Below are 17,882 nucleotides of genomic sequence, written 5' to 3'. Positions count from 1 at the left end.
AACTGCCTCACAATAAAAAGCGCGTCTGTCGTTCCTCTTCCTGGCATAAATCCAAACTGCATTTCGTCGATCTTCACCTTCTTCCTTATCCTCCTCTCCAACACCCTTTCCAATACCTTCATTCCATGCTCCAATAACTTTATCGCTCGGTACGAGCCACACTCCAGAGGGTCACCTTTCCCCTTGTGTAGAGGGACGAGGATACTCAGTTCCCAATCCACTGGAATGCGGCCTTCTTTCACCACCAGATTACAGATCTCTGTCATTCTCTTCACACCCCAACTTCCTGCTGCCTTCAACATATCTCCCACAACTCCCGTCGGCCCTCCCACCAGTTACAGTAATACTGTTACAGATTAACATTAGCACCTCTGAAATCTCGCTTTTGCTACTCTAGCTCTGGCCATCTCGATAAAACTTCGGAATATGTAAATCATCGTTGTTGGTTTTTATCTGTCTGTTGCACTCCACTTTGCATTTGATTCCTCTTCTGAATAATTCTAACAGACACTTCCAAGAAGTACATCGAAACGACATTCGTCGGTCTTGTATTTCAAATGATAAGGGTTGTCAAAGTGCTTTTATTATTAAAAAATTCGGCATAGAAGCTTGCTCATGCACGTTGGGGTTTGGGGTATTTATTTATTTTCTTCCTGATTTGAGCTTCCTCTTGGTGGCTATGCATGGTACTCTCTGCTATAAATAAATATACATACTGTGTATGTATGTATGTATGTATACATGCATGCATGTATGTACGTACGTATGTACATATTATATATATATATATATATATATATATATATATATATATATATATATATATATATATATATATATATATATACACATTCAACTCTCGGCTATCGCGCCTAATTGGTGCCGCTATCGGTGTGCGTTAGCCGAAATCGCGATAGCCGAACTGAAGAACGTATGGTAATCTATCTATAATTCCAGTAATCTCTGTATGTGTGTTTGTTTGTTTGTTTGTCTGTGACCGCTGTTTCTCGACAACCACGGGTCCGATATACTTTAAACTTGCCAGGTATATTGCTGGGGACCCGAGGATGTGCCTTTTCAAGGTTTCATATTAATCGGACAATTACTTACCGAGCTATGTCCAAAAAACGATTCAACCAATCAGAGAGCAGCGAGCTATCGCGTGTGCCGAACGTGGCGAACACACTCTGCCTCGGACGGCACATTTGAGAGCGTATTCATTTATTTCACGTTGGCAAACTATGTTGGCGTTAAACTATGTTTTAAAACTAATTAAAACTACTTTGCGATTCATCGTAACTGCGATTCGTAACTGCCGTTCGCTTTGGCTTTGCGAATGGACCAAACCATTTCATGTAAATAGAGGGGGGGGGATTGTCACCGTACTCGCAAGCCGTTCGCTTTGGACCAAACCATTTCATGTAAATAGAGGGGGGGGGGATATAATTTTAGATATATATATATAGTACGGGCATGCCCTAGTAATTCCAATTGGTGCCAGGACCCCCAAGTTGACCACATATTTAACCTATTTTTGCCACTTTTTTACCAAGTGTTTCTAACATATAAAGAAACATTAACACATAAAGAAACATTAAAACAAGAATCACAATATGTCAATAAAAATAAAATGGTAAAAAAAGTACCTTTTTACCATTCTATTTTCCTTTTTGGGAACGATGAGGGGCTTAGGTGGTTGGGTAGGTTCCGAGGCTTGGGTGGAGTCTTATTGACCACCCCTACGTGCCTCTAATACGTCCAGGATTGCGTCAGCTGCAGCACCAGAGAAGCACTCAACGTCAGAGGGCTCGTAAAAGACAGAGGGCTGTGCCTCGTTGCGACGCCGTAAGCAGGGTCGGCGTCATGGGGGCGCATTCGCGGGGTATGCCCACCCAAATGAGTTATTGTGCCCCCCCCCCACACCCACCCGCAGGCCAAGCCTTTGGCGCCAAACATGCGCGTCGGCTATAGTGTGTGTGTGTGTGTGTGTGTGTGTGTGTGTGTGTGTGTGTGTGTGTGTGTGTGTGTGTGTGTGTGTGTGTGTGTGTGTGTGTGTGTGTGTGTATATGTGTGTGTGAAAGAGAGACTTTGCAGCATGTATTTAAATTGGAACTGGGTTGGTGTGTTGGTTGTTGACGGCAAACTCTTATTATCAAGCATTTACATCATAGATTGAGTTCTGAACGGCAGTTTGTGCCCCCCCCCACCCCCCTAGGTTACCCTAATGTCCCCCGATTAGATTTGTTCTGACGCCGAGTCTGGCCGTAAGAATTCGGTGATCTGGCGTTGGCGGAGGGAGTTGACGTGGGCATGATACTGCTCCTCGTAACCTGCCAGTGCCGTATTAATAAAGAAGCACCTTGCTTTACTGTTGATTGTTAAATCTTATTGACGTTTCTGCGATAATCACGGTTTTGGTAAATACCTCGCACTGTTGACTCATTTATCTCAAATTTCTTTCCAACACTTCGCTTTGTTTCACCATTGTCTATCAACTGCACAATTTCGAATTTCTGAGCGTAAGTTACGTTCTTCCTCTTCTTGATTTCCCTTTCCCCATGCTTGCTGATGACGTAGCACCCTTTCCACCATTTCCGGTGCGCGATAGTCGTGTGTTGTGCAGTTTTTTAGGTAGCCGCGATAGCAGGGAAACTCGATAGCCGAGGGTTGAGTGTATATATATCTTAGGGGAATTGTCGGTACCTTGGGAAGAGAATATGGAGGAGGTGCACGAGAGGAAGAGAGGAAAGTACACTGAGCTGGAGGCAGAGTGCCGGGAGAAGGGTTGGCGAGTTTCGTGTCAGCCATTTGAGGTGGGGTGAAGAGGGTATATTGGCAATTCCTTTTCTGGATTTCTTGCTCGGCTGGGAGTGTGTGGGACAGAAAGAAGGAGGATGTGTGTCAAGGTGGCCCAGGTTGCCTTGAAAGGCTCATTTTGGATATGGAGGAAGTTTATGGAGGCACGTCGAACGGTGTAGGTTGGTTGTGTGTGGTGTTTTATTTATTTATTTATTTTGTTACGATTATTATTTCTTGTTTTGTGTATATGAGTGAGTGGGCAAGGGTGTGTGTTTTTGCAAGAAATAATTTTTGCATGAGTGTGTGTTTTTGTATGTTGAATGGTGTATGTTGTAAGGGTAGGTGGTTGGTTGGTGTTGTGTGTGTATGTATGTATGTATGTATGTATGTATGTATGTATGTATGTATGTATGTATGTATGTGTGTGTGTGTGTGTGTGTGTGTGTGTGTGTGTGTGTGTGTGTGTGTGTGTGTGTGTGTGTGTGTGTGTGTGTGTGTGTGTGTGTACGTGTGTGTATGGGTGTGTATATGAATGATCTGGTGTGTTTTGTTGGCGAGTGGTGAAGGGTATAAAGGTGGGTGTTTGCGTGTTCCACCATGTTTGTTTGGTGCTGTGGATTCTGGATGTGGAGGTGTTGTTGTTGTAGTCTGCGTTCGCACTGGCTGGGGTTGGGGGTATGTACACATCCAGGTGTAGTTGCTGCATGTGGATGTGTATGTGCCCCTGCTGGCCCACCTTAGCTGACCGTATCGAGGTTGAAGGGCCGAAACGGGATGATGCTGAGGACCTCGACTGAGGACCCGGTCAGTGCGGTACACTTGTGACCAGGTGTTTTGAACTTATTTATATATATATATATATATATATATATATAGTTACGTGTTCCTCCCCGTCGCCCTGGTCACGGTGTACCTCCAAATCCCGAGAGGAGCCACAGCAGAAAAATTATGTTATTCTGTTAGAAATCAACAGTGAAACCACACCAATGATTTTAAACGAACAAATGTTGTATTAAAAATCACACACAAGAATAACGGTACAACCAATAGCAATCCAGAGTGCACTCTATATATCTTATGATGGCACCATCAACTAAAGTCAGATAACTCACTGCGCTCCCAGTGAGTGAAAAAGGACACTCCTCAATATCTCTATAACCTTCTCCAAGGCGAAGTTGATTCGCTCCAGCGATCGCTAGACCGATGTCCAGTCGAAACCCGAATCCCGCCGTCCAGTCGAGACCCGAATCCCGTACAGATGGCAATGGCAGTCACACAGCCGAAACTGTAAAAAGGCGCCCTACAGAGGAGCACGTTACAGCTCAATCAGCAAACCGCAACGTAATTGGAGACGAAGCGGTCGACGAATTGGCGCACACACATCCCCGACAGACGATAGGATGTTGAGAAGAGCTGACGCGTAGCAAAACCTTTGTCGGTGAACGAAGCGCGAGGTTCAAAATGGCCGACGGCTCTTACTTGAGTCGATGCGACCAGGGAAGGATGCGTCGGAATCTCAGCCTAAACCTGACTACGCAGATTTCTCAATCCCAGCGATGCCTATCGCAGGATGTCCTTTCAAGGAACTCAAAATTCCCTCGCGACCTTCGTTAGACAATACTCGCTACAGAGCTCGACGTCACGTGTCTTGTCCGACTTTGCTCGCCACGCCTCTTCTTCTTCCCTCTCGTCGTCTTCCGGTTCGGTTTCCTGTATCATTTAAAGTTATAGTCAGGTTCACTATGTCAATAAATTATATTTCGTTCAAAATCATGGTAGATTAGCAAACCTATACATTTTTGGAAAGGTTATAGCAAAAGGAAACTAAAAATCAATGTTTACATTTGGAGAGATACCTGTATGGCGGCCATTTTGGATTTTCAAAATGGCCACTGTAAAATATATATTTTGTTCTATTTCTGCCTCGAATTACCCTAAAAACTTTTAAAATATATACTAAACCTATATTTTCAGGGACAAGGAATCCAATGAAAGTATCAAATTAGTGCTATGGGGAATGGTAAGACACGAATCAAAGGTTTTGAATTGCAAAATACTGTCTTTATATTCGCGATAAGTTGCATAATCAAATACATGTTATCATTTTGTACAGGCAGTTAATAACATCAAAATGTGTCACAATAATTCATATCACCAAACATACACAGGCAGTCAGCAAAATCATATATACACATGCAGTCAGTATAACTTCACATCTACACAGGCAGTCAATGACAAAATATACACAGGCAGTCAATGGCATCAAACATACACGATTACAGAATATGCCATTTAGAGTTCGTCATCACTGTCCTGTGTGTCGTATCCGACAATATAGTCCGCATCGTTTTCACAGTCTGTTCCACACAAGCAAAGGTCGGTCAAATTGATTGGCAAATCGAATTGGTCGGATGGTCGATCGAATCGAATTCGATGAATCGAATCGAATCGATCGAATTGGTCGATCGAATTGGTTGATCGAAGCGATTGGTCGAATGGCCGAATCGAATTGGTCGGAATTGGCAAATGTAAACATTGATTTTCAGATTTTCCATGTAATAACGTTTCCAAAAATGTATAGGTTTGCTAATCTACCATGATTTTGAACGAAAAAACATAGTGAACCTGACTATTAACCTTTTTAACTTTTGATAACTGTTCATGAACAATAAACCTTTTGAAGATAATAATAGTACATAATATCAGAAATATGTCAAGTGGGTGAAAACCACAACAACGGAAGTGACGAATCCATAACACTTCCCCCCCTCAAAAAAAAGTTTGAACACAGCGAAAACTTTCTTTGCAGGCACACCCTTTAAGCAAACAACAGTAAACTCACAACCAAATCATCAATTCCCGTGAGCAACAATTATCAATCTCCCAAAAATAAAGCGACAAAATTTCACACAACCCCCAGAGATTTCCAAAGTTAATTCACTCTGGACAAAGCATCAGCAACGACAGTGTCCCTGCCCTTCACATGTTCAATTTCCCAGTTGGACTCCTGCAAAGCCAAACTCCATCTCATCACCCTCTGATTTTACTTTTCATTTCTTTTGAATGAAGGTTAAGGGGTTGTGATCAAAAACCCAAAGTCCAGCAAATCTATAGCACTTTTCCCAGGAGGCCGAGCTGAAAGCCAGGTTCCATGGTGAGGCCTGGAAGTATTCACTATATGGACGCCTTTAGGAACGTGGAGTTCACGGTTAGTCCATGCAGGAAAGTTCACTAAATGGACGCCTTTAGGAACGTGGAGTTCACGGTTAATCCGTGTCGGAAAGTTCACCACATGGACGCCTTTAGGAACGTGGCGTTCACGGTTAATCCGTGTAGGAATTTTGGCTCGGCTGCGCTGCAGCATTCAGTGCTTCAACTCTTTCTAACTTTCGTAATAATAACGGTTGGACCGCTTGTCAATGTAGTCACGTGAATAGCGGTCTCCTTCTCGGCCACTACCCTGATAATCATTCCTTCGGGAGCTGCCGTAACTCTGGGAGCCTCCATGGTAATATCGACTGCGGCCACCACCAAAACTACCGCCACGTTTTCCTCTTCCGTAGCCCCCTCGACGTCTACGGCCTGCCTTCTCTACGGCTATGGTCCGACCATCCAAATCCTTGCCATTCCAATCCTTCTCTGCCTCTTTGGCGTCCTTTGTGTTTTCAAACGTGACAAAGCCAAACCCTCTTGACTTTTGCGTTTCCCTGTCTTTTACCAGCCGCACTTCCAAAAGCAGTCCATATTTGCTGAAGACAGAGGTCAGAACTTCTTTCTTTGTTTTGAAGTTCAGTCCACCTACAAATAGCTTGCCAAATTTGCCACCATCCCTGACTGGTGTGGGGTTATTTTCCAAACTAGGCTTTCTAACAACCATCGGGTTACCAGAAACTTGACCACCGGCCAAATCATTCCCGATAACAAAAGATCCTCCTTCTACAGGAAGAGTGGCTTGTAAACCTACGGTGACCGGTCCCGACACCAAATCAGACTCTAAATGGATGACATGAAGTGGAGCTCTAACACAGCCACCAATCCCCTGTAAACGAACACTACCACCAGTTGCCGTCTTCTCTGACAACGGTAAAATGCCTTCAAGCATTAATGATTGATGTGCTCCTGTGTCCCTCAATACCCTAACAGGTCTCTGGTTAGTCGATTCTCCATCCAATGACACAAACCCCTCTGAAATAAATGGTTGGTAACCCTTTTGAGGGCTATTTCTCACATTTGCCATGGCATTCGGAGTTGTACTAGTCTGACTCCGCTCCTGATTGTTCCTTTCCAGGGCATAACATTGGGACCTCACGCGTCCACGTTTATTGCAAGAGGCACAAGTAGATCCGGAGGAGAAACTTGCGGTCTGCCTCGAGCCCCCCGGAAGATAAGTCTGCCTTGGAACTGTTGTCTTCTGATCTATAAAAGTCGCGGTCAGTTGTCCTCATAGTCATCTCGAGGCCACCCCCATGAATTTTCGTTCTCTGCCCCGGATGTACCATAACTCCCCTGGCTAAGTCTAGGCAAAAAGTTAGGTTTGTGGAACCCCATCCTGTGTGTTAAGGCATAGTCATCTGCCATGGTTGCTGCCTCAGTGCCTCATACAACTTTGGTACTTTCCTTTCCTCCAGATGTACTTTAATGTCCTCGTGGACACACTGTTGGAATTCCTCCACCAGGATCAATTGTCGCAATAGTTCGAAGTCTTTCCCAACCCCTTTTGAATCACACCACCGATCAAACATGGTTTCTTTCATTCTGGCAAACTCCACATGGGTCTCACTCTCCCTCTTCCTGGCATTCCGGAATTTTTGCCGGTAAGCTTCAGGGACCAATTCATAGGCTTTGAGAATGGTTTTCTTCACTATCTCCTAATCTGCACATTGGTCAATCGGTAAAGCCGAATAAATATCTTGAGCTTTACCCACCAGAACACTTTGCACAAACATGGTCCAGGACTCAGGCCATTTTAGCATTTGAGCCACTTTCTCAAAGTGTGAAAAAAAATTGGCTACCTCCTTTTCATTGAAGGGTGGAACCAGCCTCACATGTCTACCAACATCCCAGGTGTTCTGACTAGTTGTCGAACCAGCTGGCATGGATGGTACCTCTCCCCGTTCTTTCATTAAATCCAGCTCCTTTAATTAAATTTCCTGCTGAAGCGCCATTTCATGTTCCCTTAACTCCCTTTTGGCTTTTCTCTCCTCTGCTTTTCCCTTTTCTCTTCGAGTTCCCATGCAGCTCTCCTTTCCTCTGCTTTTTTCTCTTCTAACCTTTGCTGGCTCTGCAATTGCATCTCCAGTTTCCAGAGCTCCACATTTTCTTGTTCCTTGGGTAACCAATCCAAGGCTACCTCTTTCCATGTTCCTTGTTCCACCAGAGACTCCACCACCAATGTCTGGTATCTTATTTGGTGAAATTCGGTCGATTTGAAGTGGTGAAAATAAAATGTGATCGTGGAAAATCGTAGCGAGGGGCCATTTTGAATCGGTTCACCGGGTTACTTATGGTAGATAGGAACACCACTAGGTCAGTAAGGACAACCTTTATTTTGCGAAAATCGGACAAATATTGACCGACTTATGGAAAAATATTAACTTATATAAAATTGCGGATAACTGCGTTGTAGTCGTTGGAGGTATTGACTTATATAGGGTTGGTTTTCTAAGGCTGTAGGCCGCACCTCATTTTGTCGAATAAAGTGGTATTCGGGTGGTTCCGGTATTTGGGACCGCAGGAACGGAAAGTACAGGTACGGGGTGCCAGTCACTCCCCAGCCGGCCCGCTCTGAAGGTTCGGATCGGGACACCGGGATTCATTCCGGTCGCCCGGTCGCCCCGGAGGTGGGGGTGCGGGGCCCGTCACGGAACGTCAAAACAAACGACCTGCCGGGGCCGCCCAAAAGTCGGGCGTGAGGGGCGCGTCCACTAATGGAACGCCTCTCGCTTCCCAGATCGAGGGCCACGTGGTCAGGAGAACCTCGTCCCTTCTGGTTGCCTTGCCGTCACACCGTGAGCGCTGGTCAGGGTGTACTTCAAACTAAGCTTAAGTGTCAAGTGTTAAGTTCCTCCTTGCCCTCGCAAGGGAAAGGCTAGGATCAAGCTCTTCCAAATTTCCAAACACTAGAAATTGGACGTCTCAAATTAATTAATTAATTTGTTAATACATCTCAGTCGCCCGCGACCTCGCCAGCGCGGGCGTCGAACCAGTTCATTTCCGGTGCGACCGGGCCGAAGCCGTTGATTCCGCCGTAGCACGCTAACGCGTAGGCTCGCGCGTCCCTGGTCCGCCGGGGCTCCGCGGGTGTCCTACCGTGCCTGACGCCGTTACCCTCTCAACTTTCGGGAGTAGGCGCCGGTGTCCGGGGACGGATTTCGCTGTCTAAACATGGTAGCGCTAGGCCAGTGGGACCGCCGGGACCCACGTGCACTCACACGTTGTTATGCGCGTGGGCGGCAGTATCAGACCGGGGCGCCCAAACGCTCCCCGGCTAAAGTTCATCCTGATGCGCCCACATTGTGCGGACAAACCCCACCAAGTCGAGGGCCACGTGGTCAGGAGAACCTCGTCCCTTCTGGTCACACTGTGCCTATCGGCTGGCCTCGAAGACCGAAATTGTGTCGGCTACCGATCCTTCGGGTTCGGAACTATGCCACCCTGAATAGAACTATGCCACCCTGAAATGTCTGGCCAATATCAAGAGGTCCGATTTTTTTAATACTTGGAACTGTGCCTCACTAGGGGATGCCGCAAACTCTCCTGCGTCAAACACCATGGTGACTATCCGTTAACACCTGTTAACCTTCACACAAAATTTTTCACATTTTTTGAAAAATTTGGGAATGTTGGAAAAATTCTAAATTTGGGAATTCTGGGAATGTTAGGGAATTCTTTCCCGGACGAAATTTATGGAATTTAATCCCGGACGAAGACCCAATTTCGAGCCCATGAGTCAATTGGACAAGCCCCCAATTTCTGTTACGTGTTCCTCCCCGACCCCCTGGTCACGGTGTACCTCCGAATCCCGAGAGGAGCCACAGCAGAAAAATTATGTTATTCTGTGTTAGAAATCAACAGTGAAACCACACCAATGATTTTAAACGAACAAATGTTGTATTAAAAATCACACACAAGAATAACGGTACAACCAATAGCAATCCAGAGTGCACTCTATATATCTTATGATGGTACCATCAACTAAAGTCAGATAACTCACTGCGCTCCCAGTGAGTGAAAAAGGACACTCCTCAATGTCTCTCTCTATAACCTTCTCCAAGGTGAAGTTGATTCGCTCCAGCGATCGCCAGACCGATGTCCAGTCGAAACCCGAATCCCGCCGTCCAGTCGAAACATGAATCCCGTACAGATGGCAATGGCAGTCACACAGCCGAAACTGTAAAAAGGCGCCCTCCAGAGGAGCACGTTCACAGCTCAATCAGCAAACCGCAACGTAATTGGAGACGAAGCGGTCGACGAATTGGCGCACACGCATCCCCGACAGACGATAGGATGTTGAGAAGAGCTGACGCGTAGCAAAACCTTTGTCGGTGAACGAAGCGCGAGGTTCAAAATGGCCGACGGCTCTTACTTGAGTCGATGCGACCAGGCAAGGATCAGTCGGAATCTCAGCCTAAACCTGACTACGCAGCTTTCTCAATCCCAGCGATAATACCCATCACAGGATGTCCTTTCAAGGAACTCAAAATTCCCTCGCAACCTTCGTTGGACAACGCTCGCTACAGAGCTCGACGTCACGCGTCTTGTCCGACTTTGCTCGCCACGCCTCTTCTTCTTCCCTCTTGTCGTCTTCCGGTTCGGTTTCCTGTATCATTTAAAGTTAACCTTTTTAACTTTTGATAACTGTTCATGAACAATAATCCTTTTGAAGATAATAATAGTACATAATATCAGAAATATGTCAAGTCGGTGAAAACCACAACAACGGAAGTGACGAATCCGTAACAATATATATATATATATATATATATATATATATATATATATATATATATATATATATATATATATATATATATATATATATATATATATATATATACATACATACATACATATCTATATATATATATATATACATATATATATATATATATATATATATATATATATATATATATATATATATATATATTGTAACGAATTTGAGAAGTGTAACGAATTTGAGAAGTGTAACGGTTTTGAGAAGGGTAACGGTTTTGAGAAGTGTAACAATTTTGGAGAAAGTAACGAATGTGAAAAGTATGGTTTTGTTGTGTGTAACACCCTCGTAATGTAAATAATGGTCGCAGCCGTCCTCCTAGTTAATTCCATGAAACTTACACACAGGCCACGATATATCTTTTTAAATAGTTTATTTCCTTATTCTATGTAGGCTAAATATGTGTTTCCCACTAGATTGACTGCATTGTATCAAACGAAATAAGCGTAGGCCCCTTTCAATTTCCCCAATCATCTCCGCTCTCCAAAGTTCCTTTCAAAAGCGGTGCGAGTGGTGTTCAATCCCGCAAGCCGCCATTGCCCATGTGCTCATCTCGGAGAAGAGGGGAGTAGGAGCCGCCAACTCACAGGCGTGGCACGTCATCATGATCAAAGGAGGAATCGGACAGCCCTAACAGCCAACCAGCACCGCGGTTAGCGACCCGGTAGGCGTGCCCTCGCAGCCGGCGGCTTGATTCCGCCCCGAGTAATAAAAGCGACTGGAAGGGACTGCTTCGGGAGAGGAGAGAGGAGATGACATGAGAGAGGACATGAGAGATGAGCTGGGAGCTGTTTATTTTTTTTTTTTTTTTTTTTTTTTTTTTTTTTTTTTTTTTTTTTTTGTATACAATAATAATAATAATAATAATAATTCATTTATTTTGTATAGCGCTTTTCCAGAAGCCCAAAGGCGCTTTGACAGAGTGGAAAACATAATGCATAACAATACATGAAAACAACAATTGCAAAAAGACAAGAATCAAGAAAACAAACAGCAGCGATATACGGCATATATATAAGACAAGAATCAAAAAGACAAGACAAGAATCAATAGGGAAATATTTAAAGCAAAAGGAGGGAGAAGGAGAAGAGATAGTCAGGGGTTAAATGCTGTGGGTTGAATGTTGAATACAAGATCGAGGCTCGTGAAAGAGCGAACATTAATCACACAGAAAGACAAACAGACACATAAAACAAATAACATCGGGAGCGGTAGACAAGATGGGGAGAGAGGGGGAAGGACACAAACACAACATTTGAGAGCAGGGACCGAGAGACATGGAGACATCGAGAGATCTGTGGGAGGGAGAGGGCTTTGGGGGGGAGGCATGTGAAGGGGGGGAGGCATGTGAAGGGGGGGGGGGGGTGGGAGAGGTATAAACATATGGACACTGCCAGGATTTCCAGGAAATAAGTTGGAATTTCAAACAAGGTGGATCTGGGGTGAATTAGTGGGGGTAGAAAAGATCAAGGTTATGGATGGGGGAAGATAAGAGATGGTGGTGAACAGCTGTTTTAAAGACCTGGAGGGAGGAGAGGGATTGAAGGGAGTGTGGGAGTTTGTTCCACAGGCGGGAGAAAAGAGGAATGAAAGAGTGAAGGTGAGCAGAGAGCCGAGATTTCGGCAGTTTAACCATCAGAGGGTTGCTGGCAGATCTTGTGCGACCTGTAGGAATATTTGGGGGACAGAGCACAGAGAGAGCTGGGGGAGCAAGGCCGGAGAGGAGTCGGTAGAAGACAGAAAGACCACCTACCTGCCTGCGGTGAGTGAGTGAAAGGCCCTCAGAGATAGCTTCATCGCGGGAGATTCCAATGATTTTGAAAGCTTTGGATTCAACAGCGTGAAGCCGAGCCAGGTGTGAGGCAGGAGCACCAGCCCATAGGGGAGAACAGTATTCCATAGAGCTGCGGATGAAAGCCTTGTATGTGGTGAGGAGCTCAGGTGTGCCGAGGAAGGACTTCGCACGACGGAGGATGCCCAGTCGGCGACTGGCTTTGGAGGCCAGCTTGGAAATGTGGTTTTCCCAAGAAAGATCATGGCAGATAGTGAGACCCAAAAGCTTGAGTGACAGAACTTCTTGGAGAGGATTGTTGAGAAAGTAGATGGGAGGGTTGTCCAGTCGATCTTTTCGGAGAGACATAGTAAGAGAGTGAGATTTGGCAGGATTGAAAGACATGTTCCACTTGTTTGACCAGTCTGTGATTTTGTCCAGGTCTTCAGAGAGTGAGGAGGCTGCAGACTGCCGATCTGAGGGAAGAGGAATGGAGCGGCAGAGAGTGGAGTCATCAGCAAAGAGATAGAGAGGATTTTCCAGAGAGTCAGAGAGATCATTGATAAAGACCAGAAAAAGCACAGGGCCCAGCACACTTCCTTGGGGAACTCCAGCCTGAACAGGAAGGGGAGATGAGAGAAATCCATTCAGGGCCACACGTTGACTACGACCAGAGAGGAAGTCCGCAAGCCATGCATGGAGATTTCCATGGATACCATAGGAGGAGAGTTTGGTGAGCAGAGCTGGGTGCCAGACCGTATCAAAGGCTCTTGAAATGTCAAGGGAGACAGCTCTGATTTCCTGTTTGGCATTGAGGACCTCCATCCATTGTTGAGACAGCAGAAGCAGCATGTCCAGAGTAGAGTGACCTGGTCTGAAACCAAATTGATGATCAGAGATCAAGCCATTGGAGAAGAGGAAAGATTTCATATCTGAAGCAATGATGGATTCCATGACTTTGCTGATAATTGGGAGCAGGCTGATTGGTCTGTAGTTGCAAGGATCTGTTTTTGCACCTTTTTTGTGTAAAGCGGTAATGTTAGCTGATTTCCAGGATGCTGGCAGATGACCTTGAGCAAAAGATAGGGTGAAAAGAACAGAGAGAGGGTGAGATAGAGCGGCAGAGCAGGATTTTAGGACCCGTGGGCTGATGCCGTCTGGTCCAGTTGCAGAATCAGAGTCGAGGTTTGACAAAAACTCCTCCACCTTGTCAGGAGAGAAGGACACAGAGTCCAGGAGCAGTTGGGTTCGACTGGGAAAGGAGGGAACAGAGAGAGATGGGTTTGGGACTAAGGATTTCGAGGCAAACACAGAGTTGAGGCATTCGGCTTTGTCACGTGCGATGTCAACTGTGTGGCCATTTGAGGTAAGGGAGGGGATGGAGGGGGAACAAACACCAGAAACGGATTTGACCAGACGCCACCAGGATTTGGAGGAAGGAGACAGGTTTGAGAGTTCATTCTTGAGTGAGGAGAGATAGTGCTTCCTGGCACTCCTGAGGGTAGACACACACTTGTTCCGAGCTTGGTGGAAGGAACTGAGATTTCCTTCAGTTGGATTAGCCTTCCAAGAGGCAAAGGCAAGTTGTTTCAGGGCAACTGCCTCACCACAAGATTCAGTGTACCATGGACGGGAGGAAGGGTAAGACAATTGAAGGCGAGATGGGATAAATCTGTGCATGAGAGAGATCAGTTTGCTTTGGAAGAATTCCCAGGAAGAATTGATGTCAGCGGCAGTGGAGATGGGAGACCAATCCAGACGATTGATGGCTGCTTGAAGACCGTCCCAGTCGGCCTGAGTGAAATGCCAGACTCGACGACGCTGAGGAGGCTCTCTGAGAATGGCCAGAGAGATGTCCACTTTGACAAGCACATGATCAGAAGAACCGATTGGAGCAGAAGAAGAGCAGCAGACATTAGCAGGGAAGTTTGTCATAACCAAGTCTAGAAGAGAAGATACTCCATTGGCTGAGATCCGGGTCGGGAAATTGACAGATTGTGTCAATCCCAGTGAGTCACAGAAGTCCTTTGCTGAGATGCCATGACTAGTGAGAGAGGAACCCACAACCAACCAGGTGGCATGATGACAGTTGAAGTCACCACATATGAGGAAGAGAGAGTTGGGATGAGTGGATAGAAGTTGGTCCATGTTGTCAGACAGTGAAATGTAGATGGAGTCATCACTGTTTGGGGGACGGTACAGAACACATATGAACAAAAGGTGGGAGCGGAGAGGAAGCCGTAACCAGAGGTACTCCTGCGGGTGAGGAGGAAAGAGAGCAGTGCAAGGAGAGTGAGGAAGAGAGTTTTTGACAAAGATAGCCACCCCACCACCAGGCCGAGGCTCAGGTCTATCATACCGGAGGAGGGAGTAACCAGGAAGAGATATTAAGGAATCAGAGACATCTTGAAGGAGGAAAGTCTCTGTTAAGCAGATCAAGTCTGGATTGTCAGAAGCAACCTGTATGGAGAGATCAGTCAGGTTTGAGCGAAGGCCCCGGATGTTTGAGGTCCAACTGTGAGCTGTGAGATGAGAGACACTCCAAACCAAAAAGGAGAGATGCTTGGGGAGGAAACAAGGTTTGAAGAGACGCGCTGAGAGGAGGGAGACGGCTCCACCAGGAGAGGAGCAGGGGTGACCGAGCCAGCGCGTGACGTCTACAGCATCGGCAGCGGATACGCGACCGAGGGTTTTCCCGCCAAAAACGCGAAGAATTGAGAGCTGCTACCTCCGACCCTGCCTCCCTCTCCAGCAACCCACCTCAAGCCATACCTGCCTGCAATATCCCCCGTGTAAGTGTGAACGTCGTCTGTCCTAATCGTTGTCCTGGGGTTAAGTAAATTGAATAGTATAAGTTAACGATTCACTGTGTGACTGCTTCTTCCATCCATTGCTTGTAAATAATTTTGGTCGCTCCTTCTTTTTGCTTGTGTGTGTATAATAAATCTGTTCTTCCTCCGTACTCTGTCTTCTTCTCTTTTCCTTCTCTTTCGGTCGCTCTAGAGGTTTCCTGATTGAATATCGGTGGTGCGATCTGGTCAACGTTGGGGGAGTCGGGCCAATTGGGGATCCTGTAACGGTCGCGGTTGGACCATCCGCTTGGCCCATCATAACATCTTAAACCGCGATCCATAACAATATATATATATATATACATATATATATATATATATATATATATATATATATATATATATATATATATATATATATATATATATATATATATATATATATCAGAGAGTACCATGCAAAGCCACCAAGAGGAAGCTCAAATCAGGAAGAAAATAAATAAATAAATAAACACCCCCAACCCCAACATGCATGAGCAAGCTTCTATGCCGAATTTTTAAATAATAAAAGCACTTTGACAACCCTTATCATTTGAAATACAAGGCCGACGAATGTCGTTTAGATGTACTTCTTGGAAGTGTCCGTTAGAATTATTCAGAAGAGGAATCAAATGCAAAGTGGAGTGCAACACAGACAGATAAAAACCAACAACGATGATTTACATATTCCAAAGTTTTATCGAGATGGCCAGAGCTGGAGTAGCAAGAGCGAGATTTCAGAGGTGCTAATGTTAATCTGTAACAGTATTTCTGTTTCACAACCCTTTCTCAGACACACCGGTGGATCCCTTGAGAAGAAGTGTTGTCATCGCCGGTTTTCCAGTGGCCGAACCACCAGGCTGCAAGAGCCGTACACCACCCATCACAGCTCCAGCCCCAATGTGACCACCACTCACCGCTCGGAGAATGGTACTCGAAGTCCCAGGACCTTTTAGCACAACCTATTCAGTAGGTGGAGGGGATAACAAGGAGTTTGAAGAGCAGGCTTAATACAGATTGTGAAGAGGGTAATGAGATGGTAAAGATAAGTCTATACCCAATATTCCTGTCCTTACAGTACACACTGTATATCCTAGTGTTGAACTCTTCAGTAAAGCCTGAGCTCAAGAGGAGCTATACCAGGTTGGGACTGCCCGTGGCCAGGCTTGGAACAGCGGTGATGACCTTGGCAGGACTTCCTGTAACTGGCGACACCACCTTCGTAGCAACAATTTTGATGGGTGACTTGAAGGCAGTGTTGCCTGCAAAGATGCACCCACCACAAGTAGTTGGCATCATGAACAATTGGAGAGAAACATGCCATAACAAAAACTTCACCATTAACATCGTCTATTCATCAATATTCCAAATAGCACTCCATTATCAGTATACAATCTTACATTTGTTCTTTAGCTCTTCCACAAGTGTCAATCTATGTACAGGAGATAGTTTAAACTAATTCCTCCAAATTTTGTTTTACCTTTTGACATCTAAAATAAGCTTGAAATGATGTACTGTATTTTTTTGGTCTACAAGTCGATTTGGCTAATTTTCCCCGTTTTCGTTCCTTCATTCATAGACGTCTATTTGGCATACAATACGAAGCAAAATAAACTACGGTGGTTAGCAAAACTGTCAGCAAGAACAATAGAGGTGCTAATTCCTCCCTGACACTCAATGCATTGCCTGCCTGCGGTACTTCCAGGGTCCTGCATATTAATGAGATGTTTAGTGCATAGTATTGTACACCGTTCCTTTCCTATTCCATCTCCAGGCGCTGTATGACGTCATCGCCAGGCACTGAAGGATGCTGAAAGGGACTACTCCGTTTTTTGTATTTTTTTGTATACAAGATTGAGGCTCGTGTAAGAGCTAACATTAATGACAAAAAAACAAACAAAAAAAAACGGACACATCGGACAAAATAAAGGGAGCGGGAGACAAGATGGGGAGAGAGGGGGAAGCACACAAGTACAACATTTGAGAGCAGGGACATCGGGAGATCTGTGGGAGGTAGAGGGCTTGGGGGGTTGAGGCGTGGGAAGGGGTGAGTTTTCTGTTTTTTTTCTGAAGTTTTCATTCCGGTTTCTTTCTTTCTTTCTTTCTTGTTTGTTTGTTTGTCCGGGCAATATCTCAGCCATCCTTTGAGCTAAGAAGCTGAAATTTCAGGACAATAGTGAGCACGTGCTTGGGCAAAAACGGTTTCTTTTATTGATTAATCAATTAATTAATTACTTAATTATTATCAATTTATGAATGACCTATTTACTTTCTTTCTCATCTGGGCAATATCTCAAGCACCTTTTGAGCTAGGAAAAGCTGATATTTGGACACGGCAATGACCAAGTGATTTGGCTGTAAATGGTATTTTTGATTTATTGATTAATCGATTCATTATTATTGGTTTGATTAATTTTCAAAAGTTAGATTCGGATGAAACGGTGGTGGTTTAGGTATGCTATTAGCCAATTGATTAAGAAATTAA

At 45.1% G+C, this 17,882-nt stretch overlaps 1 protein-coding gene across 5 annotated transcripts in view; it reads right to left on the bottom strand.

The window, feature by feature from the left end:
* Positions 1 to 17,882, bottom strand: part of LOC137425122 (host cell factor 1) — a 148,703-nt gene that overhangs the window by 71,793 nt on the left and 59,028 nt on the right. For all 5 annotated transcript variants that reach the window (XM_068113233.2, XM_068113235.2, XM_068113236.2 and 2 more), the window contains exons 14-15: positions 16,538 to 16,659; positions 16,197 to 16,359 (exon numbers count right to left, since the gene is read on the bottom strand). In XM_068113233.2, coding sequence (XP_067969334.2) covers positions 16,197 to 16,359; positions 16,538 to 16,659 — 285 coding nt within the window. The remainder of the gene's footprint in view (positions 1 to 16,196; positions 16,360 to 16,537; positions 16,660 to 17,882) is intronic.

The sequence above is a fragment of the Myxine glutinosa genome, chromosome 4 (assembly GCF_964187855.1).
Source record: "Myxine glutinosa chromosome 4, kmMyxGlut1.1, whole genome shotgun sequence".
Lineage (NCBI taxonomy): Eukaryota > Metazoa > Chordata > Myxini > Myxiniformes > Myxinidae > Myxine > Myxine glutinosa.
This window is presented reverse-complemented; position numbering and strand designations above follow the sequence as displayed.